Source organism: Sardina pilchardus, chromosome 12 (genome assembly GCF_963854185.1).
Source record: "Sardina pilchardus chromosome 12, fSarPil1.1, whole genome shotgun sequence".
In the NCBI taxonomy this organism is placed as follows: Eukaryota; Metazoa; Chordata; class Actinopteri; order Clupeiformes; family Clupeidae; genus Sardina; species Sardina pilchardus.
In genome coordinates, this window is record NC_085005.1 from 10265837 (window position 1) to 10289147 (window position 23311).

At 45.4% G+C, this 23311-nt stretch overlaps 2 protein-coding genes across 10 annotated transcripts in view; both read right to left on the bottom strand.

Annotated features, from left to right (window-relative positions):
• myo6a (myosin VIa) overlaps nt 1-14226 on the bottom strand; it is a 76611-nt gene extending 62385 nt beyond the window's left edge. For all 4 annotated transcript variants that reach the window (XM_062550224.1, XM_062550223.1, XM_062550222.1 and 1 more), the window contains exons 1-2: nt 14091-14226; nt 924-1058 (exon numbers count right to left, since the gene is read on the bottom strand). In XM_062550224.1, the coding sequence (XP_062406208.1) occupies nt 924-1040 (117 nt within the window). In that variant the 5' untranslated portion in view covers nt 1041-1058; nt 14091-14226. The remainder of the gene's footprint in view (nt 1-923; nt 1059-14090) is intronic.
• Nucleotides 14227-15549: 1323 nt separating this feature from the next.
• Nucleotides 15550-23311, bottom strand: part of senp6a (SUMO specific peptidase 6a) — a 31548-nt gene continuing 23786 nt past the window's right edge. For all 6 annotated transcript variants that reach the window (XM_062551312.1, XM_062551313.1, XM_062551318.1 and 3 more), the window contains 9 exons: nt 23163-23279; nt 22744-22866; nt 22442-22534; nt 21675-22006; nt 20042-20130; nt 19770-19858; nt 19438-19506; nt 19040-19190; nt 15550-16837 (listed from right to left, as the gene is read on the bottom strand). In XM_062551312.1, coding sequence (XP_062407296.1) covers nt 16622-16837; nt 19040-19190; nt 19438-19506; nt 19770-19858; nt 20042-20130; nt 21675-22006; nt 22442-22534; nt 22744-22866; nt 23163-23279 — 1279 coding nt within the window. In that variant the 3' untranslated portion in view covers nt 15550-16621. The remainder of the gene's footprint in view (nt 16838-19039; nt 19191-19437; nt 19507-19769; nt 19859-20041; nt 20131-21674; nt 22007-22441; nt 22535-22743; nt 22867-23162; nt 23280-23311) is intronic.

A 23311-nucleotide genomic window follows, 5' to 3' on the forward strand; every position in this document is an offset into this window, starting at 1 on the left:
CTGATATGGTAAACTGGCTCTTAACATCACAAACCTACATCAACAGGACCTTGTTATGGTCACCAACACCAACTGACCACAGTGCTTTGGTAAATGAAGACCTCGATGTGTCTGAAGCCGGAAACAGGAGGTGACCGCAGCACTGCCCGCGGAGCGAGCAGCAAGCACAGAGTCCAGCATTGTGCCAATGTGAAGAGGTGTCACCCTTCCTCACTGATGCCCACTGAGGTCCACCGGCTGCTGTGGGTGCTCGCAGGACACTGGCACAAGTGGGGCGCAGGGAACAGACCACGCATTGTGCCCTCTGCGTACCCCCCGTAACACCGGCCGCGCGAGGCCCGTCCGTCATCGGCGGTCACGAGGAGCTGCCTCTCCCTTCCCCATCTCGTTTACACCGCAGGTCATACCGCCGTCCCATTTAAGGGCTAAACATTAACATTATTGGAAGGCAGCACGTTCGAGGAAGTCCTTACACTGCCAGAATGTTAGACGTGCCGAAGGGACTGCTACAGTTTTCCATTACAAAGGAGAAAAAAAAATCAAATCAGGAAGGAATTACACAATCGTTTTCTTTGGGAAAAGCCAGAGCACTTCAACTTCGATTAACAAGTCAAACAAATTTCCAGAGTCAATTCCAGGAGGATTTTCCCCCTCTCAGACCTAAGTGGCAGACAGTATGATGAACTGGTCTAGCACTTCTATCTTAAACTTGTTTGACAGAGAAGGTATACTGTACTTTGACATCTGCCTGTGGAGCAGAAGGAGGGGGAAAAAAAGAGAGAAAGAGAGAGAGGTAGAGAGAGAGAGAGAGAGAGAGAGAAAGAGAGAGAGACAGAGAGGTCTAATACCTGCCACACTGAGTTAGCGCTGCGCTGAGTTAGCGCGTAAAGAGCATTAGGATTAGTAGGCCAGTGGACGCTCACCTTCCCCTTCCCCTTCAGAGGCTCGATGGTCAGGCTGTCCGCTCCGATGTCGACGATGGTGCCCAACTGGAACCCATCGGTCGGGTGTGGGGCCCACACCGGCTTCCCATCCTCCATTGCACCGCGCTACAGGCTCTGGGGAGGCAGAGGACAGAAACGAGGGATGAGACAAACGGCAGACATGAAAGAGTGCAAGGCTTCAAGGTTAAAAGACTGGGTGGAGAAAAAAAAATCACTGCAGCAGAGCTGCCAATGTTTGTTTTTCTAGCAGAGTGGATTGTAGTGTTTTCTAAGGCATTGACATACTGTCTCAGTCATGAAGTAATAAGTGCTCTCGTAAGCTTCAGCAGCCAAACTAAATCCCTAGGGATGCCATTACCGCAAGGCTGTCTTCCGCAATCAATCAGCTACTTTACAATAATTAATGAGGTTTTGAGACAGTGTGATCATTCTTCTTGTCACACATAGCAAACCCATCTCATATTTCCACTGAACACTCAGCCTTTGTGTACAATCTGTACATATGTACACAAGCCAAGCCATGCCATGTTGATAGCAAAAGGTCATGATTCATCGAGAATTTTTTTTGCACAATGTTGCTGGGCAACCACACCACCAGTTGAATGTAGCCAGATCGGATGCTCAAGGAAATTTGCCTACTGATGCTCAAGATAATTTGCCTGCTGAAGATGAAAATTCCAGACACAAATAAGGTGTTGTCAGATATTAATGGGAATGTGGCAGAAAGAATACTCAGGAACACTGACAAATAGCCCGGCTCAAAAAGTTGCCTTGTGTCTCATCAGCTTGACAAACCGGTGATGTTAGCGTTCCTGGACAGAGGAGAATGTCACTCAGTGTTTATGTACTAAGTGCACATCACTGTAAACATGTGCTCCTCTCTACAAGTAACCAATTAGAGGGACTCTCATGGTTAACCTGATCCCCGCAGACTAATAATCCAGTGAGGCCTCCAATTATGTTGTTGTGGTGCGGTGAGAACAGCTGACCCCGTTACAGTGAGGAGTTCACACAGTAGAATGAACAGCAAAGCCCCCAAGGGAGAACAGAAAACACCTACAGTATGGTCCAAACCAATACAGACACACATACACATAGACAACCACACAAACCACACACTTTGCAAGTCTAGGTTGTTCCAGCTAACACCAACAGATTAAAAGCAGAAACAACAACTCTGCAAGGACAGGAAGCTATCAATTCTTTTCCGGTATTAAAATTTGTGCTTCGGTTTGTTCGCTGAAAAGCCTGGGCTCTTTTATTCCTGCGGCTTCCGCTTGCACTGTTCCAGTCTTCTGCATTCTGCAGCCACAGACACTGTAACCAGGGGCAGGCTGAAAAAATGCACGCTGACTGCCCAGTATGCACAGCACTGGGCCCCGGCAGGGGCTACACAGACATTCCCTCTTGCGCCCACAAACGGCAAATCTCCAGAAGTGTGTCGTGTCCCTCGCAGGCCACCATAGCTACCCAAGAGACAAAAGCCGCTCCAGCTTGGCCGGACCCCAGATTACAGGCCGAGTTCAGGGGTGCAGACTTCTAGTTCTCAATTATCAATTATTCAGGCCATGCTTTGGGATTCACTCTCTATGCAAACACAAAGGCTTCATTCTACCACCCCACTGGGGAAAAGGAAAGAAAAAAAGTCACAAAATAACTTCAAGGAGCCATGTGGGACAAGATAAGACAAATAAAACAAACAAGCTGGACAAGGGAGAAGATAAACGAAGAGATATGTTTTTGTGTGATATAAAACAGAGCTTCCTTGCGGTTAAGACAGGGCGGTGACATGCTGCCCACCACTGAAGTCACTGTGAGGACACTAAGGGCTTTTGTAAATGTTTACATTTACTAAGCCAACAGGGTCTAAGTAGAGGTGATTTAATGCCTTCCTCTCCTCATCATGCGCTAAAAGGCTCCTATTTGGAGATTTAGCCAGCTCGTAAATTCTGTGGAAAATATTTGTCAGCCCATTTTTATTAATGACATAAATCTTACGTAACTGACTGTGACATCTGGCAACACTTTCTCTGTGGATGCAGGCCACTAAAAGCTGTTTGAAGTCCCCTTAAATTAGATGCACTGTAGAGAGGAGGAGGACCGATGTCCTGGAAGCTCAGTGGAAACTGTTTTGAGGAGGACTCATTTAACCCTCACTTTCAGGTGCGTACAATTTAATATCCAACCAACCACACCAGGAGGCTCTCAAGATTACAGCCATAGATCAAACTGCCTAACTGATTCACCAGCATCTAATCTCACATTTCATAACAGCGACTCCCTTTAGGGTGTAGAGGTCTGTGATGTTGCTATGCGCTTCACAGCACAGAAATAGCACCTCGCCAAATCTTCAAAGCCGTCAGAGGGGAGTCAGTTACAGTGGCAGCGTTTTGTGACGATATTTACAGCTTCATTTACACAAAATGTGTTTAGATAGTCCCGTAAAACACAGAGATAAAACCGAATGCTTGTGGAGAAGAACAATAATACGAAATATGTCATTTTTAAGGGAGTTCTACACTGAACACCCTTTGTCCAGGAGATAACCATGATAAAACAAGGCCAAAGTTCAACAGTACCTCAGGCGTATAACTTGTAAAATTTACTTGGGTCTGTTTGATCATCGTAAAAGACACTACTTTGACTACATTACAGGAAATCTAACAACTTATCACATTCCACGGTCGCATACTGTATACAGGGGAAATGGTCACGGCAGCAAGTACGGACATGCTACATTTTGCATTACTAGGTCTACAGGTTTCCCATACTGGGGGATACATTTTTGAGCCTTGGTCAGAAATAATATGTTCAGGAAATTGCCTGTAAACAAGCAGAAAAAGATCCAAAGCTACTATGGCAGCAGCCATTCTGATGACGGAAACAAATTCAGGAAGCATGGTTGACGTCTCATTCCTTGAGTTTCCTTGATAACATGACCAATCCCAGATTACTTATCGCCTTGACCCAGATCAACTGATAGAGCAGAACACTGCACCATCCAAAGAGCACTCACTCACTCACTCCGCTCCAACTGCACTTTTCAGTATAACGTAACCACAGTGATAAGGCCCTTCGTTTTCCGTGGGTCTAATTTCCTTCAGGACTTAGAACTCAAGTCAACCCAGTAACACAAGTGCTGATTGGACAGTGCAGACTACATTTAGTCCCAGTCATGCTTTTGCTAGCAGTCTCTGATGGGAGCGGCCACTTAGGCCACTGTGTAATGAATAGTGGGTTAACAGGCCAGCGAGAAGCACTGTGGGGTCAAATAGGGTGGCGCTTAGCTTACAGGGGGCAAGGAGCTTTGCACACATATGTACACACATACTGTACAGTACACACAAGCACAGGCACAGACACACACATAAACACAAACACAAACACAAACACAGACACACAAATGAACACAAACACAATCACACATACACAGATACGTACACAGAGACACACACATTAACACCTGTGGTGAGTAATGACAGCTAACAAACTGCCAGAAACACAGACAATTGTGGGCATGCCTCCTACTTATTACTGTACTCCCTAATACGGAACTCTTCAGAGCCCAACAGAAAGAAGCCTGTTTGCTTTAAACTACATTCATATCACGGGCTAATGATTCTGACGTTTCTTCTCAAAGAGAATGTATGCGGCCGCTATTTATAGAAAGAAAAAGAGGGCAGGATGGCAAGCAGAGTGGGACAAATCAGCTGGAGGCGTTACAATTCTTCTCCAACCTTTAGCTGTGGTTGTGGGAGCATTAAGCAGTTGGCCACACAGGCGCTACAGTACACGCTAATTGTAAGGATTTCACATTTGGTTGAGTCTCTCTCTCTCTCTCTCTCTCAGTCTCTCTCTCTCTCTCTCAGTCTCTCTCTCTCTCTCAGTCTCTCTCTCTCTCTCAGTCTCTCTCTCTCTGATAATAACTAGGAAGGCATGGCAACCCAAGAGATGAGTAGGCGGTTTGTTTGTCTTATGTGTGTTCAACGAATGTAGAGCTGTGTTGTATCTGAAGGGCCTTATGTAACCTATAGACAGTGTGTGTTTGTGTTTTTCACTAGACTGGATTCCATTACGAAAAAAGAAGAGGCTGTGTAAGCAGTGATCTACATGTCAACTAAATGTTGTCAACAGTCACAGCTATTTTGCTCTTCTATGTATAGTTACACAGAGGAAAAGCATAACTACATGGAAATGTGTTGACTGGGTGAGAATGCTTTTCTCCTGTTTGGCTATTCATATATTCATGAAACATATTTGAGGCGAAGTGTAAATTCCCCTCAAGCGCACAAAGACAGGGTGGAGGAGAAGGGCACGGCGCCCTGTTACCCAGAGGCTCAGGTGGATCTGGTTAAAAGGTGTGCTCAGCTGCTCTCGCCGGTAATGACATCGTGGAGGAGGAGCTGCGGTGTGTTTGCTCAGCTGATCTGATGTCATTGCACACCTCAACACACACGTACACACACACACACACACACACACACACACAGACACACCTCAACACGCACAGACACACACACAGACACACACACAGACACACACACACAGACACACACACAGACCCACACACAGACACACACACACCTCAACACACAGACACACACTTCTGCCTTCCACAGGATCCCACAGTAAACACTGTTCACTTAGAGAGACACACAAACAGACACAAGTGCTGGGCATCATTCATTATCAGTTTAATCACTGCATTAGCCGAGCTACGTACTAGCTTAACTACCGCGCGACCTGAAACAGCCTCTGGTTATTTGCTGGAACTATTAGAAACCTCAGGAGGCTAACTGCAGGAGAGCTTTTGACTAAGAAATTAAAACAAGCAATCCATTTGGCTTGATGGATGACTGCGCGCGGCGGGCCAGATAATGAATGCAAATGCATTGTGTGCCATAGACGAGTGCAGCAAGCTGTTTTAACAACCCTGCACTAACAAGGAGCATACTGTCTCCATCGCCGTCTCTCTCTCTCTCTCTCTCTCTCTCTCTCTCTCTCTCTCTCTCTCTCTCTCTCTCTCTCTCTTCCTTCCCCCTCCCACCCCCACCCTCTCCACCAACACAAAACATCACAGCTCATTCCATCTCATCGATCTGCTGTCCCTTTTGTTCCTCTCAGCACTTCTCATTTTCACCACCCCTCATTGTGTTTGTGTCGGGAAAATAAAAAAGGAAAAAAAAAAAGGGAAAAAAATGAAGCGGTTACACTTTACTTGAAGGTAAACATAAGAGTGACATTACACTGTCATGAACGTGTCATAAACATTATAGTCTTAAATGTTTATGACATAATACTTCTGTCATTAAGTGTCATTCGTTTTTTTGGCATGACAAGTTAGGGTTAGGGTTAATGTGTGAAGTGTCATATCACTCTTATGTAGATATCTTCAAGTAAAGTGTTACCAAAAAAGCTATTTTCGTCATTAAGCATTTGTCTCAAAACATAACCTACATTCTAACAGCACCCCAATATCCTTTGACAGGACATGTTTGTGAGACTTGGAGGAAACGAGCGCCTCTTCTTAGTCCATCCTAAAGTTGTTTACGCGACCTTTCAACTCTGTTCCCCGCTGTGACAATCTGGTAGGAAACAAGTAGTTCTCAAATGTGTCCAGCCAAGGGCCCAGCGACCTGTCTGCTGGTTAGTGTCCACCGGAAGGAGTCAGCCTACTCGACCCCCCCCCCATCTGGGCAGCCAGGAAGCATTTGCTTACTATATCGACTATTTGCATATGCAAATGCATTAACAAATGCCTTCGGAAGACACAGAGAAAAAGCCCCCATAGAGGGCTAGTATGGTTGCTCGCTAATATGGCAAATCTTTGGCAACACACGTACAGCTCTGTGTTTTGCTGCTGCTGACATTCAACTTCTCCACCCAACTCTACAAAGGCAGAGACAACAACGGGAAGACAACGCAGTTGTCTGTGTGAGCCAGATTGTGTGTACACACACACACACACACACAGTACAGATCTGACATATCCCTCAGTGACATGTACAGTGTTGACATTAGCCAGACTGGCTACTGTAGAAAACCAATTTCAAAATGTTTAAAATTTTCTGCACCTGTGCATATTAAATAGCACAATATAGAATCAATAACACGGTAAAAGCTAGCATCACAAACTAAAAGCTCACCAGTGGTCTGTGCTAGACACAAGAGCCAATGAATGCAGGTCTCCGTATGGGGAACTGGTCCACCTTGTGTGCACCTGGCTGGTTCATGAACAGGTGCAGCCATTTCCACAGAGATCAAATTCACCTGAATGTCCCCAACACCACAGTGTATGCACTTTGTATAGTACCGTATATGCTGAACAAAGACACTATTGTGGAAAGCAAACCATCCATTCAAATTTCAATTCAAATTTGTATTTATTCTCACTTTGCCTCAGCTCTGTCATCTCCTGTTTGTCATATAATTTAGCTTTTTTGTCACAACATACAAATTCATTGCTTCCAAGGAATATACAATAGTGTATGTTGTTGTTCAAAGTACTGTGGCAACTACCACAGCAGGTAGAGTACAATGTTATATCCCATTCAACAACTGTTCTCTTCTATCATAATTCCAAACGAAGACATTGGAGCAGTGAGCAATCTGAGGTTTTCCTTTTATATACTGTATAAAAATGGGGAAAATACAGACATTATATACATATACAGACATTTCTCCAAGAGCACAGGCTTGTCCTCAAAACCAGTTGCACCTCTGCTGTGAGCTGATGGCAGCTAAACATGTAACTGGTCTTGTGTCTTGTATGTGGATGGGCCAGAGATGTGGGAGGGGTGTGCAAAAATCTCAAAAGCGGCGGTCTGAATGGCCTGAGGGTCCGGCATGTTGTGGGCCCACTCGCCTCCCCAGAGGGGACAAATGGGGATTGTTGTGGTCGTGCCGGTCTCACACTGAAAGCTCACTGTGATGGTAAGGGGGTGGGGGGGGGGGGGACACGTGATGCAGTAGCATTTGCAGAACACAAAAGCCTGTGATATCTATAGGAAGAATGAGCTCAAAAGCGAGAGCCTGAATCTGCCAGTGTCCCAACACTCGAAGGAGAAACCCATCAAAGATCAGGAAATCTGCTGTAGTACCAAAACACTTCCATGGGTAATAAACATATTTGTAGCTGTGGTATGAATTAATAATAATAATCAACAGCTATTTCCTCTTTCACTGAACTGGCTGAACTCACAGGGACTCAGAGCCTCAATGAAGAACCCAAAGAGCTTTCCGAGCAATACCGCTCATTCAGTGGCAGAGGCAGCCAGTTAGCCTAAAAGGAGTACTTAGCCAGGGGTTTGTTCGTTGAGCGGCTAGTGAGTCAGGTGTAAACAGTACTATGGGAACGGAGTCGGATGGAACATTGTTACTTTTGGTCACTGGCTCAGGCGTACGCTGCATTTTCCTGTTCCATGCAGGGGTGCGTCCACCCAGTCATCAGAGTACACACGCGCTCACATTCTCTTCTGTTACATAAATCTGACCCACCCAAACAGGTTCACTAACACAGCATAATGATTTTACAGACGAGCTTAATGCAGCCACACCCATGAGGACAAACTCCCATGTGAGGTGTCACTAAGGTATGAGTAACAAATTATTAACCTCAAGCACTTAGCACTAACCCTTAAGTGCTAAACTGACAAATGAGTACTTCCTGTAAGATTACAAATAAAGTAAATCCACAGCTTTTCTAGGGTTCAAGACCCGTTCCAAGGAGGAACCATTATAGACGTTATTTTAGTACCTTGGACGGTTCTATAGTAAACTTGTTAATAGTAGCAAGATCAGGCCTTTTTTCCAACATGGAAGGGCAATTTGGCAGGAAAATACACAGTGCAAAAGTAAAGCTATACGTTTTTCAAATGACATTGAAAAACAATTTGCTCAAGAGTGAAGCAGTAGTTGAAATGAGCACGTTTTCATGAGTGCCTGCATTTTCAATGTGCCTTGCTTGGCTTAGCTTAGCGGCTTACCTTAGCAATTTTTGGTGCTCTCTGGCAATTAAACTAATAACCCTGTCGCTGCTCAAGCTCACACTTTTGTTAAACCTTTCCTGTGAGAACCTTTCCTATGACAAAACTGACAAAAAACCCAGAGACAAAACAGAGTGGCACCAACAGTGAGGGAAATCCACATTTGGTGCCAATCCCCGATGGATCCTCTCTCGTGGGATCAGTGAGGGGCCAGAGCACCCAGACTGGGCACGTGCCAACACAGTCATTCCGGTTCAGTGTGGGGGGGGGGCAGGGCAGGGGAACTGGCCAGTTTTAAGGGTCACTCACTTTGTGCGGCGGCATTAGCCAGCGCTTCTGAGGTCAGCTCCGTTAGGGTTCAAGGCTAAAGGAGTGGACAGAGGGCATCCTCAAGCTCCTTTGCGGTTCCTGACAGTCCCCTGAGAGTCCTTCAGTTCACCCCCTTCTCCATCCAATCCTTCACCTGAGTGCCCTCGCAGCTGATGTCAGCAAGTCTACACGCCCAATGCCTAACTACCCGCACTCACCAATGCAGTTTCTCTGCTTAAAAATTCACCATCTCCACAGGTTTTGTGGGTCAAACTCTAACACCTATAAAATGGCACCCATGATCAGTGTGACTCGGCTAGTAAAATGAGTTAATAAATGGTAAGAACAGCGAAACTCTCCGTGCACACTCACTCGAGAGATACCACCATTCATGGCCATCTCGCACCATATTGTATGGTAACTGCAGGGTAAAGTTCAGGGGAGAATGTCATATACTTCACATTCCTTGTCAGTTAGTAGTAAAATCTTCCAAGGTAAGGAGTGCACTATTTGCTCAGCATTATGTGTGGATTGTGAACTAAACCTCCCACCCACCATTTAAAGTATCTAGTCATCTAAGGCTCACACCACATAAATCACTTTCGCGTAGACACTATCTGTGCAGAGTTGCTGTTGTGAATAGCAGGATGAATGTTAGTAGCGACACCATCTCAACAGACACTCTTTGCTTCAAACGTCAAAAAATCTCCTCAGCAGCTTGTTCAGAGTTGTCTTGTTCCCATATCAGTCACAGGCCTCCCAGGAAGAGGGGGCCCGATCTCTTCAGAGCTGGGCCGCCAGTAATCTATGATCTCTGAGTGAGTGCTGTCAATAGATGTAAGCCACTGAAGATTACTCTGAGGGCTTGATCCAAAGATAAAGGCAGAGAGATAGATCACAAGACACAGAAAGAGGGAGAGAGAGAGAGGGAGAGAGAAGGGGGGGGGGAGACGGCGGAGAAAAACGTGTGTGATGCAGAAAAAGAAGCCGAAGGAAAACGAGCGCTTACAAATGAGGGCGACTGAGAGGGAGACCAAAGAGACAGAGAAAATTAAAAATACACAGAGAGGGAGGGAAAAAAGGACAGAGAGAGAGAGACAGTGTGAGAGAGAGAGACAGTGAGAGAGACAGAGAGACAGAGAGAAAGAGAGAGACTGGGAGAGGAGTGAAAAGAAAAAAGACAGCTCCATTCTCAAGGCAGTGTTGTAGAGAGAGAGAGAGAGAGAGAGAGAGAGAGAGAGAAAGAGACAGACAGACAGACAGAGAGAGAGTGTGTGTGAGACAGAGAGGGGGGCCTTGGTGGCGTCACAGTGAGCAGACGGTCAGATAGCGTTCAGGAAGCTTGTGCCTCCTGCAGCGCAGCACATGGGGTCCCTGGAGCCTTTCCGTCCCCCGGGAAATGACCACCCTTTAGTCCACTTTACAGCAGGAAAACATGGAACATGTTTGGGGTGTGGAAAAGACCTGATAGGCTATCTGACCGTTCCCACACACACACACACCACCCCAGCAGGGCACTAGGAGTACTGACACAACAGTGGCACAGGACACAGCAGGGCTGAAAAAAGACCTCCATAAATAATTCACCCCATAACGAGGCATTAAATAATGGATTGAGTAAATGCTGGACAAAAATGGACTCCACTGTTTGTAAACCTTGCTGCTCCTTGCTGTCGCAGTACAAGAACTGAAAATCACTTCAGTCATTTCAGACTCCTCGGTCCCGTTCACTGGGATTCTCATACAGTACATACACCCTGACAAAAAGTTGAAGGGGTGGGCCTGGGCCATCTGAAAGACCATTCTGTGACTTTAAAAAGACATTACAGCCCCAACTGTTTCCGCTAAGGTCCGTCACAGGGAGTGGGTAGTGATTATGGGTCAAAGTTTCCTCAGGATAAGTCCAGCTAATGAACACTGGGCAGTCTTGGACCGCAGCAGCGCAGGGTGGGTGAGGAGGGAGAAAAGAAGAGAAAAGATTCATTCATACATTCATGCATTTTGCCAATGGAACTTAAGAGGCTGTTTTCGTACTCATCAGCCAACAGTTTCTGAAGTGTCCGGACCAGGCACAAAACAAGCGGTCACACTAAATCATGATGGAGATACAACAATAACGATTCAGCTACTGATGTTTATTGATAACGGCGTAATTTCATACACTGATCCAAAACTCTCTGTGACTTTCATCTAAATAACAACAAAAAAACAACCTCCACATTCTTAATAATGGATAACAACCTATTTAGAATTATGTTTGAAGGTTTTGACAACATTATTTACTTATTCATTCTGCTCCTTTGAACAACTTTGAATCGGAGGGAATTTCAAAGAACATAGCGAAAGTTTGAGACACTCTCCTGCTCTTACTAGGCTAGTCATCTCACTCACATATAAGAGGTTGTGTACATGCACTGGATAAAACAGCTACTGTCCCCAGCCTAACAGGGTTTACCGGTAAATATACCAGGGATGCAAGTTGTTAAGATCGGGCTAACTGTCTTGGGTGGTTTTAGCTAAATACACTTCAGCAGTGCAGCACGTGTGTAGTGCATAGTTCAAGTCTTGGAATGAGATTCAGATTAAGAATTCTCTCAGATTAGGATTCCAGCCAAAACTGTAACTCAATACAAATCCAGTGGGTGTTTTAGACATTCTCAGAGCAGACTCCCAACAAAACAGCTGGTCTGTCAAAGGCATATTCTCACTGATATGCATTTTCCTTGTATTGAGCAAACAAGTGCTCTGGTCAAAAGGACATACTGTGCCTCCTCCATGAACATGCATCTAGTACTGCTGACACACACAACCACTGAAATCAGCGCTCTGGCGATGCTAATCATTTACCAAGCACCCAGAATGCCCCATTCTAGCAACATGTGCTTCCGATCAACTCGATCACACCAAAAACCAGCGAGAGGATGGGCAGCCTAAAGGTCCGAGCCAGTGGACAGCCACCGCAACGGGACACCCTCCCAGGCCAGCACACAAAACTATGGGTCTGGTCTGTGCTGTGGTGCATGACTAACTCATATCACCTTCCTCTAATTACAATGGCCGCGTTGGTGAGGCAATAGCCTGAGCTAATTCTCCCATATCCTTGGGAACATGATCCAGCCAGTCCCATGCTGTCACAGAGAAAAAGTGTTTTGCTTTTGTCAGGGATGGCTGGGTTGACACTTCACTTGACGTATGGGCTTCAAAGAACTGACTACTGTTTGACTCCCATGTAGGCTATTGACAGATGACGTTTTGCATGATCTAAAACAAAAACATAAAACTCTCAGTATGAAAGTGGTAATTCTAGCTGAGCTTAGTGCTCTGAACCCCAGTCAACCTTCAAGGTGCAGACACAAGGCTGTAACGTAGGGGAGGGCAGGCACCTGAAAAAAATCACTCCAGTCATAAAAACTGAAAGATGTTCCAGTAGCAAGGGTAAGGGTCAGAGCATTTCCGGATCCATTCAGGATCATATCTTAACATGAAAGGCAATCTCGTGATTGCCAAATGTAGAGTACCGATCACTAATAGCAGACAACATTCTTTAGACATTTATTTTCCCTGACAAAAAAATAACTAAGCCTGCCTCAAGTGTTAAAAAAAAGTAAAGTATCAAAACTGTCTAAAAGTCTGAGTATCAAAATTGCAGTTTTGAAGAAATTATTTATCATTCATATGGAAGACATACAATATTTTGGACATGAAGAAACTGCATTGCCCTTGTACTGCACTATACAGCAGAAATGTGAAATGTTGGACATGGAAATAACATTGTATTGCATTGTCCCATAGCTAGTTATTTTTGTAGGGGTTCCCATATCCACACCTTATCCATTCATAAATTAGAAGTCAGAGAACCTGTAATATGTGCAAGTCTAGGCTCGATGTAAGAGCTGCGTGTCTTTACATGAAGTCAAGTTACAAGACGTATCATGGAACTAACTGAAATACCAGCCCTGACAAGATTTTCAACTCACTCTTGACACATTAGGGATTCTAGTAGCAATGATAACGTTACTAGCTTTAATGGGCATATGGGCCTCCCTTCGGACAAAGCGAGGTTTCAACAAAAGAGGAGTAGGCTACCATGGCCTGTCTCAACCTTTGAACCTCGCACCACACTGTCGCCAAGAGCTTACAGCCGAGTGCAGGCATTCTGCGAGGACTGGGCCTAGTTCACAAATCTGCTTACTCAAAATTCACTTAACAATCATGCGATACATAAATTCTGCATGTGAAGACATCCATCACCTACAGGTGCACCTTTTGCTCGGCAAAAGCGAAGCAGAATTCGCGGCTATAGGATACGTTAAGCACAGTCGATATTGGATCTATGCCGTTACACACAGTAGCTCAGTGTAGCGATGGATATGTTATAAAACATCTCCCTTGCATCAGCAGTAGGAATCGGATGTACGCTGCCATGCACTTCTGCGCTTCAGAACACAAACATTGCCCACCATAGTACTGGAATGTCATACTATGCCAGTGTCGGCGAGTGAAAAGGTCGAATCGAACCCCACAATACATTTCTCCCTCAACAACACAATCGCAGGCGAGCGGCTGGACTCTCCCATCGCTGGAATCATTCATCTTGAGCGCCGCAAAGCAGAAGAGAACATAATGTTTACTGACAAAGCGAAGAGGTACTTGGGATGGAAATCGCCTCCACTGTTTTGACAGCCTCCATTTGCATCAGTGCGAGTGACGAGCATTTCCCTCTAGCTGGCTAACTACACTAGCCAAGTGCACTGCATACACAGCCCACTTTTATCATAGAGCCTTAAATGTATGTAGGCTAACCTTAAAATGCGATGGTAACCTGTTTATTGCGAGTGGAAGCGTTGCTTACCTAGAATACGAATCAATCTGTGTTGCCCGTCTTGTGTTTATATGTACAAAAATGCAACTTCCCACCGCGGTCCCCGGTGTAGCTTATCCAGGCTGTGATCTCCTGAGCTTCGCTTCCTGCAGCAGCCTCCGACTCCCTCCACAGAATGAAGTCCAGGGAATTGTCCATGACGTCACGAGCAATGAAACACACATAGCATCCAATGGAAGGTGGAAGCGCTTCAAAACAGCGCACTGGACCTCCCAACATCGTGGCGCTTTCACCGCCTTTTCAACGATGTGAACAGTAGCCTATCTATCATTATTCTATTTATTAGCTTATTCGGAAACTACGGAACTTTGTCACATAACACGGCCTGTAAAGCACAATAGAACGAACGTGTAGGCTAGACGTGAGGCCATCAGCCTGAGTTCATTACAGGCATGATAAGGCAGAATTTGGCAAGTTGAGATTGACAGTGGAAGTGTTGGGTATATCCAATTTGAGAATAGGCTATAATTATATCCTCAATTAACTGACAAAAGGTTTGTTTTTTTCCCCAAACACTTTCAATTACGCCTCCTTCAGTTACAGATGTTTAGGCACTCTGACCCAAAAGCACTTTCCCTAGGCTACAGTATGACTCCAAAATATCTTGGCCATTCCTCTTATTCAGGTGCCAGTGATTTTCCGCGGAAAAATGTATTGCATGCAGTGGTTGCAGCAGACATTTTATGGAACAAAAGACTGTTGACTACCCAGCACTCTGGCGCACAAAAGGGCATTGATCCCATTAAGTCTTCTAAAATATTTATATATGACCTTGGTTGCGCCCATCGTCAAGATCACCTGCAGAAGCAGGACGTAGAGGCGGACAGGTGAGTCGAGCTAAATGACGTAACATACTTTGAATGCTGAATACAGGCAGGACACCTGATCATAGTTATGGCAGCTTTCACCCAGTTTTGATTGGCAAAATAACATAGATTGATTATTGTTATATTACTTGTGACAGTTGCTCAGTTAACAGCTATCAAAATGCAGGCGGCCTACCCTTGGCTACGTTGTAAAGGTTAACTATAGTACATTTTTTTTACAGTAACTACAGTACAGTTCAGTACAGTAACATTTCTTTATGCACTCATTTTTTCTCAACATTTGTAATAAATAATTGTAATATAGCACCACTAACCTGAACCATGAAGTTGTAGAGTACACATGATGGTTTAACAGGCTCATTTCAAATCCACTAAGGTTTTAAAGAGACGAGCAGAGGGCCAATCACCAGTCAATAACTTCTTTCACTGACAATTACAAACATCTTCTCCGGTCATTAGGTTTTAATCTCTAATAACATCTACTCGATGAGAGCATTAAGATCTCACTTTTCCATATTTCTGCTGCAGCAAACACAGCTGTTCTCCCACAACCTTTCCCAAACAGACAATACTGATTAACTGACATAAGTAAAAAGTTGGACCAGGAATCTATTGTTTTATGTTCTCACACACATTTGATGGAGAGTAAAATTACCACAGCACATGAACCATGTTTCCGACAACAAGAACACAACTCGTGGTGGGAGCTTGAGATTCTTGTATTGTGTGGACTAAGGCAAAATGTGCACTCTTGCAGCTCAATTAGTTTAATATTCAAAAATGAAATCCACCCACGCGTGGTAACATTATGTAAAGCTTCAACAGGCACTGGCTAGCAACGTTTATGAGAAGTAGAAGTTTAGAAACATTGTCTTTTTTTTTTTCTTCTTCCAGACTGGTGGGTATAATAATTTACAAATAACAGCAACTTCTACTCCCTGAAAGCATAAACAAAACCAAAGAAAAAAACAAAACAAGAAGACAAATAAAATAAAATAAAATGAACATACTGAAAGGCGCAAGAACACTTTTAACAGTACTGTGCTAGTCCTCCTGAAAAGAACACGGAGCTCCACTTTACCGGCGTCATGGAAACAATAAGGACGTGTACATTAATCCATCGAAAACGGGGTGAAGGTCGGGGAGTCAGGAAATCATGATGTATGGAGATGCACTGACAACAGCGATTTACAAAGGCAGCAAAAACTTCCAGCGCACAGTATGTACACTTGTTTTATTATTCTTATTATTTATTCAATACAAATTAAAAATGTTTTTTTTTTTTTCCCGCCTTTCTCACACTCTCTTTTTTTGTTGTTGTCTTTGAAGTCTGACAGTTGTGGTTAATGGTGTAATGGAGAGGACAGATGTGGTGTTTATCTGGGTTTTTTTTTTCTCTCTTTTCTTTTTTTTTCATTTTATGATAGAATTCAAGGAGAACTTATCCAGCAGCCTACAATCACAGATGGGAAGGGCGGGCGGGCGGTTGGAGAGGGGGTGAGGGTGAGGGTCCCAGTGTGAGCCAGCACCCCCCTCCCTCCCCCAGGAGGGCTCGAGAGAGAGACAGAGAGAGAGAGAAGGGAGGCCCAGACTGAACCAAATGTGTGAGACTCAAGAGCACACGAGCAGCATCGGCGGAGACGGCGGAAAGGCCACGGCGCAGCCGCCGCAGCCTCAGGACGTGACGGGGATGTCCTGCACGTCCAGTCCGTCAGGGTCCTCCTCGTCGGCGTCCTCGTCCGCCCCGAGGCCCGGCGTGATGCCCTCGGCCTGCTGCTGCGACTGCAGCTTCAGGATCAGCTCCTTGATCTCGTCGCGCTTCCTCTTCATCCGCTGCTGCGCAAACCACTCCAACAGGTTCATGGGGAGGTGGAAACTTGGGATAGGGGACTGGAAAAGAGGAAGAGAGGAAGAGTGGAGATGCATCAACCAATCAAGACTGAAACATAAAAACATATCCTCCTAAACTTGGGATAGGGGTCTAGGAAAGAGGAAGAGAGTAACGGTGGAGATGCATCAACCAATCAAGACTGAAACATAAAAACATATCCTCCTCCATGATGACATTTCTGAACTAGAGGCACATATTTGTACATTTCAACTCACCCATCAACTACACGGTTACTAATATGACACAAAATGAATGTTCCGTGGTAGTCATTTCTAACTACATTGTCAAAGGTAATTAAGTAAAGAAGGTCAATAATATACCATTCTTTTCTACATACTGTAAACAATTGCTAAGACAGTTAATCTTTTACTGCTCATATACACAAAACACAGAGTGGCACACATAATACTTCCTGGATCATTTTTAGGTCAGAATAATATTTTGTCAACATCCAAAAATCCTACAGTAACAGGATAACATCAGCACACCACATTGGACAGATAGTTTCATAAATTTCATGTTGAGAAATGACTACATTTTTTGTTAGGACTTCAATAAAAGCACAACATGCCACTGGAAGAGACACTGACCGCCTTTCTGGGTTCACTGAACGTCAGTTCAAAAGTTGAGTTTCACCACAATACAGCAAACACAATCATGATGGTGAACGGCAGCCACAAGCACAGCCGTCTAAACCCAGACCGCCGTGACACACATTTGGAAGGTGGTGTTTTTGTTAGACTACAGAGGCGTGTGTGCAATCTGGCGCCACTATAATCTGACACAGTAATGACAGATTAAACAACGTTGAAAATAACTTTTTAAAGTTTACCTTTACTATTCTGGCACTGCTCTCAAGTGAAGGGTAATGAACAAGTGGAATTCTTTCCACCCTCTTCTCTCTTTTGTTGTTCTTAATGCACGTCTCCCATGCTTTCTGATGATGCTTGTAGAACCAAACGTGTATAGTGCAAATGTACTGTATGCTAAGTTTGTAAACAAACTAATTTAACTTGCCACAGACCAAATAACATTTCCCAAGAATTGGACTTATGCACAGAAGGCTCATCAGAGCTCCTTAGAACTGCAGCAATACCAGCCATCTCGTACAGGAGGAACGTCAGCTGTGTTGAGGCGGCATCTTCTATTTCGTGAGGTAGGGCATGCACCCCAACTGTTTACCCTGGGCGCAGATCACAACATGATTTGCATGCATCTTCTCTCCTCGGTCCTCCGGCTCATGACCCGGAAATCGCTCGAAAGTCAGCGTCGTCGAGAATTGTCTCATTGTCTCATTTGTCTAATTGCTACCAGAGGAGGTGAGGAGAGAGGAGAAAGGTGCCCCTGTCCTTTCTCCTCTCTACCTCTAAGGACACCCCAGCACTATCATGCTGGGTCCCGCCTCTTTCTCCTTCGCTGGCCACTGTATTGTGTGTGGCCTGTTCTTGTCTAGTCCCTGTTTTGGCCTGTAGAGGGAGCTGTGGAGGTTCTGCCCGGATGTGCTAGTCGGATGGCCTAATTGGAGGGTGAACATGAACAGCGCCCTCCAGTTTCCTGCCTCTCTCTGGCTAGCGCCTACGAGACGTGGTCTGGCAACCAAATGTTAATTTTCACATATTTGAAAAAATGCCCAGATCCGTTCATTGGGCGCCAAGGATGTCTATTAAATGTGTCTGTGCATAGCTCATCATCGTCTTTACCCCCTGTTCTGTGATTGGTCTCCTATCTGAGGAAAAAATGAGGGTGGTAGTTTCCAGACTGCCTTAGAAGCGCGGGTCAAATAGCACGCAAGGCAGTATGGGAACACCCAGGCTAGGCTGGCTATGCTTTCACTCACACACTCAGCAGCACTGGCTGCAGTCCTCCTTACTTACCTTTTGCGCTACACATCCACATGCTGACATACACAAGTTTTGCTTTGCCTTACACATACATTGTAAATACCAGTATCTCATTTAATAAATATACTTTGTTGTGGTCTCCCCTTCATGTCGTCACTCCGAGCACAGTGGTTACAACACTCGACACTTCTCCCCTCTTTCTATTCTCATCTTCCTTTTTCTTCTCTTCCTCCTCCAACACTCCTCATCGCCCCCTTCCTTATCATCTTCATCCCTTAGTTTTATGCCGAGACCAGATGGGATCCCAGCACTTTGCAGCTGGGTTTCTGCTGTATACGGCAGATGATCAGAGTAGCTCACCTCAAAGAAGCTCTCGACGTACTGCAGGACGTAGACGCCGCAGTCGCTGAAGTTGTCCTGCTGAGGCACGCGCGGACTCGAGCCCTTCATCACGTCCTTGCCAAAACTCCGCTGGGTCCCCTTCCGCACCTCCCATTCCACCTCAAGATATCTGAACGTGAACGCAAAGTGCGCACGCACACACAGGCACGCACACACACACACACTTAGAATTAGCAAAAGAGAACTTATTTGAACACTATGACCACTGTGCAATATTGAATTACAGCTAATCAAATATCAAGAGTTACTCAAGTGTTCAATTTACATTCTGTTGTCAGAAAACTTTATTAGTGGGTTTTTGGTCAAGCACATAATGATTTCCCATTTGAAACATTGACTCAAAGAAATGTACTCACTCTCTCAGCGTTTTCACTACAGTGGATCTAGCTGGGCCCCGTAAGGAGTCCATGATGAGAATACAAGGCCTGAGAGGAGGAAGGGGGAAGGGGGGGAGGGGTGATTGGTGTGGAGATGTACGAGACGTTAATTTACTCTGATTCATTATATCTATTATACAAGTCACACACCATTTACTTCTTGTCATCAAATGCATGTCTTTGTCGTCAGTGTGTTTAATTATCTACTGCAGCATGAATAAGTAGAGAGAATTACAGCTGGCTGCAGTGCTGCCACCTGCTGGAGGCAGTCGGGATTGCACATGCAGCCCTCCAGATGCACAGTTACTCACTGTTTACAGATGGTCGGTTTGGACGTCCACTCCATGCTTTCAGGATTTAGTGTGTCGTCCGCCAGTGCCCCGTCTTCACTACACTCATCCTTCAGAGATGAAAAGAATACATCAGTGCATAAGGCGTGAGGGTATGTAGGAATCATCGTTTAACAAACATCACCATAAATAGGCAAAGGCACTCCATAATAAATCATAATTTATGCTGAAATGCCATTACCTGGAAATGAAGACTGACAAAAAAAACAAAAAAAAAACAAATCAGCACTTACGGGACTCGAGCTTCTCTCATCAGGGAAGACAAAGGAGTCATCATGGCCACTCCCTGATCCATAACACACGCTGATCCTGTGCAAACCGTCTGCGAGCAGAACAGGGGAGACGAGGGGAGAGGAGAGGAGAAGAGACAAGAAGAGAGGACGGGGGGTGGGGAGCAAGGCAGAGGAGACGAAAGGAGGGGAGAGGAGGAGGAGGAGGGGAGGGCAGAGGAGACGAGAGAAGAGGGGGAGAGAGGAGGGGAGACGAGAGGAGAGGGGGAGAGAGGAAGGGAGGGCAGAGGAGCACAGAAATGCAAATCAGGAGATGTCCCCCTGCTGAGCTGGCTCGGTGTTCTCCAGGCAAGAGACACCACGTCTTGACAATGCAGCAGTGCACAGCGACTTCAATATTCAATCCAAGCCTACCTTGCTTCATTATCAGCATGGCTGCTGGATACAGGCTTTAGCAAGAAGGTATCTGAACATTAAAGGCTTATAGATGTATAATCCACCAAGAAGATAGACTGAGGATTCCAAATTAAATATTACTTAAAATAATCATCTTTCTTTTCTTTATTTTTCATGATTAACAGGGAAAATTAGATTATTTGGTCTCAAGACAATAGGATGGGTATTCAGGTTTTTTTTTTTCTTTTTCTTTTTTTATATATTTGCTTAATCTTTTTTTAAGCTTCCACAGGCATCTATAGATTAATATTGTGATGATGCATTTTCATGTCTTCCATAACATTATATATTTTATTTCAAATCATAATGTGCTGTTTTTTTTACATATATTGAATGTATTCATTACTCTTGTGTCATAACATGTAAAGCATGTTGAATGACCACTGTGTATGATAACGTGCTATATAAATACATTTACATAAACCTTCCCTTCCCTACCTTGCCTTCCATTCAAGTCAAGTCTGCCCTCACTGACAGCATTGAACCACTTACAGCAAATGCCACTATCCAATGTGCATTTTATGCTCATTGCACAATAGATCACTAGGTGTATAAAGGGGTGTATGATAACCTGATGATGGTTTGTAGATCACCAAAGCGCCATTACACGCTGAAGAAGGGCTCTGCCCGAAACGTTCGTAGGCGAATAAACAAAGGAAAATCTGAAGAGTGCTGTCCTTCGCTTTCTTTCATTAGATCACCAAAGAGAAATGGAACACTTAAATGGTATTAATATGGTTTTGTTTCTTTTAACGTAACACAATGCGGCTAATACACAGGAGATTGTCGCTATCAGAGCTTGGTTTTCTTGGTTGGTTTGGTTGGCTTGCTTTTCCAACCCCGTCTGCCCAAAGAAACCGCTCTAACATCAGATCTGAGCTCTACAGATGGCCCCAATTGACCTGTTCTCCATTGCTAACAGCAAGGGTCACCATTGCCCCATGGTTTCATTTCTGATTATCTATGTGTGAAGGGCTTTGAGTAGCCATTTTGTGCTAGAAAAATGTGCTATAGAAATCATTTTAAATGGTAAATGGACTGCATTTGTAAAGTGCTTTTTTCCCCAAAGCGTTTTCCAATTTCTTGCCTCACATTCACCCACACACACACCGATACTTTACCTAATCAACACAATTTGGCCTTCAGCCTTTGACCCTATGACCTGGGTGCTGTGTCTCACCTGAGTACTGTGGCTGGACCTTGAGCTGGCCGTTGATGGCGTGGCCGCAGCCGGTCTCCTGGGCCAGGTGTGGGCACACGGGCACGGTCTTGTGCTGGTGGCTGGCAGCGTTGGCAGGTCCGGCCGGGCAGGCCACTGGGGCGGCGCTGGGGGGCGGAGAAGGGTGGGCGGGGGCCGACGTCGGTGCCTCCCGGACCGAAGAAGGGTGCTCTCGGTCGAGCACAGGGCTGACCCTGTTGACAGCCAGGGAGGGGGGCTGGTAGAGCGGGTTAGGCTCCAGCTTGGGGCCCTCCAGGCCAGGGAAACAAATCACAGCCAGGTACCAGTGAGCCCTAGGGGGAGACAGAGACAATGTAAAAATCTGGAGAGAGAGAGAGAGAGAGACAGAGACAGAGAGAGAGAGAGAGAGAGAGAGAGAGAGAGAGAGAAAGAAAGAGAGAGAGAGAGAGAGAGGTGGCAGATTGGACAAGGTGAAGAATTTCTGGAACATTCTGATTCTGTATTAATTTGCATGATCAAACTGATTACTATACATCAAAAGAATTTCCCAACCTTGCCCCGGCTTGAGACTAAAGCATGATTTCTAAGGACAGATATAATCGGTGACAGATAACCACTCCTCCAATCTCCTCTTTAGCTGCGTATGACTGGGTGGGCTCCCTGAAGTAGACAAGCTGGACGCGCAAAAACGAGACAAAGAGGGGAAACGACAGACGACAGCACAGAAGACAGGTGGGCGTAGGGGTGAGAAGGTGACCCAAACTCACGACTCGTTGATGGGGACGAAAATGAAGTCCTTCTGGAAGAGGTCGACGTGGCGAGTCCAGGTCTTCACCCGGTTGTGCTTTCTCTTCTGGATCCTGGAGGAGACCCAACCGCACAGAGAGAGAGACAGAGAGAGAGAGAGAGAGAGAGAGAGAGAGAGAGAGAGAGAGAGAGAGAGAGGTCCAGTTTAGCATGACACAGGCGGACAGGCATGCGGAATGGGAGGGGCGAGTGTGGGGGGTGTTGGGGGTGGGGGGGGGGGGGGTGGGGAGAGTCGGTCGCACCACACCGGGGGCCAACTTACGGGAGATTGGCCGTGTCCGACACATTCCTCCTCTCGCGCTGGTTCAGCCGCTTGTAGAAGAAGGAGCTGAACACGTGGCTGCGACCTGCATCCTCCTTTTTCAACCGCTCCAAGAACAAATACCTGGGGAGAGGGAGGAGGAGGGGGTGGGGGGCAGGAGAGGAAGTCAGGAGAGAATGGACACAAAGCTTTGGAGCGGAAAAAACCCCAAAAGAAACAACAACAAAAAAAACCCTCTAAGAAGTTAAAGTTCCAATGTAACAAAAACTTAGCAGATCGAGCTAAGGCTTTAGAGTGAAATACTATGCGGGCTTCTAACAGAACAGGAGACAAAAGGCACTGAAACATAAATAAGGGCAGGCGGCTTCAGAAAGAACAGAAACTGGGTTGTGTTCAGGGTGTGAGAAAGCCTTACTCACTTTAAATAAAAGTCGATGATGACATCGTTAAGGAATTCTCCATCGTTGAGGCAGTGGAGGTCTTCATTCGTCACGGATATTCCTCCCTTGGCCGGGGGAGGGGGGTACACCATGAGCCTGCGGGACACAAATACCACAGGCCTGACCAG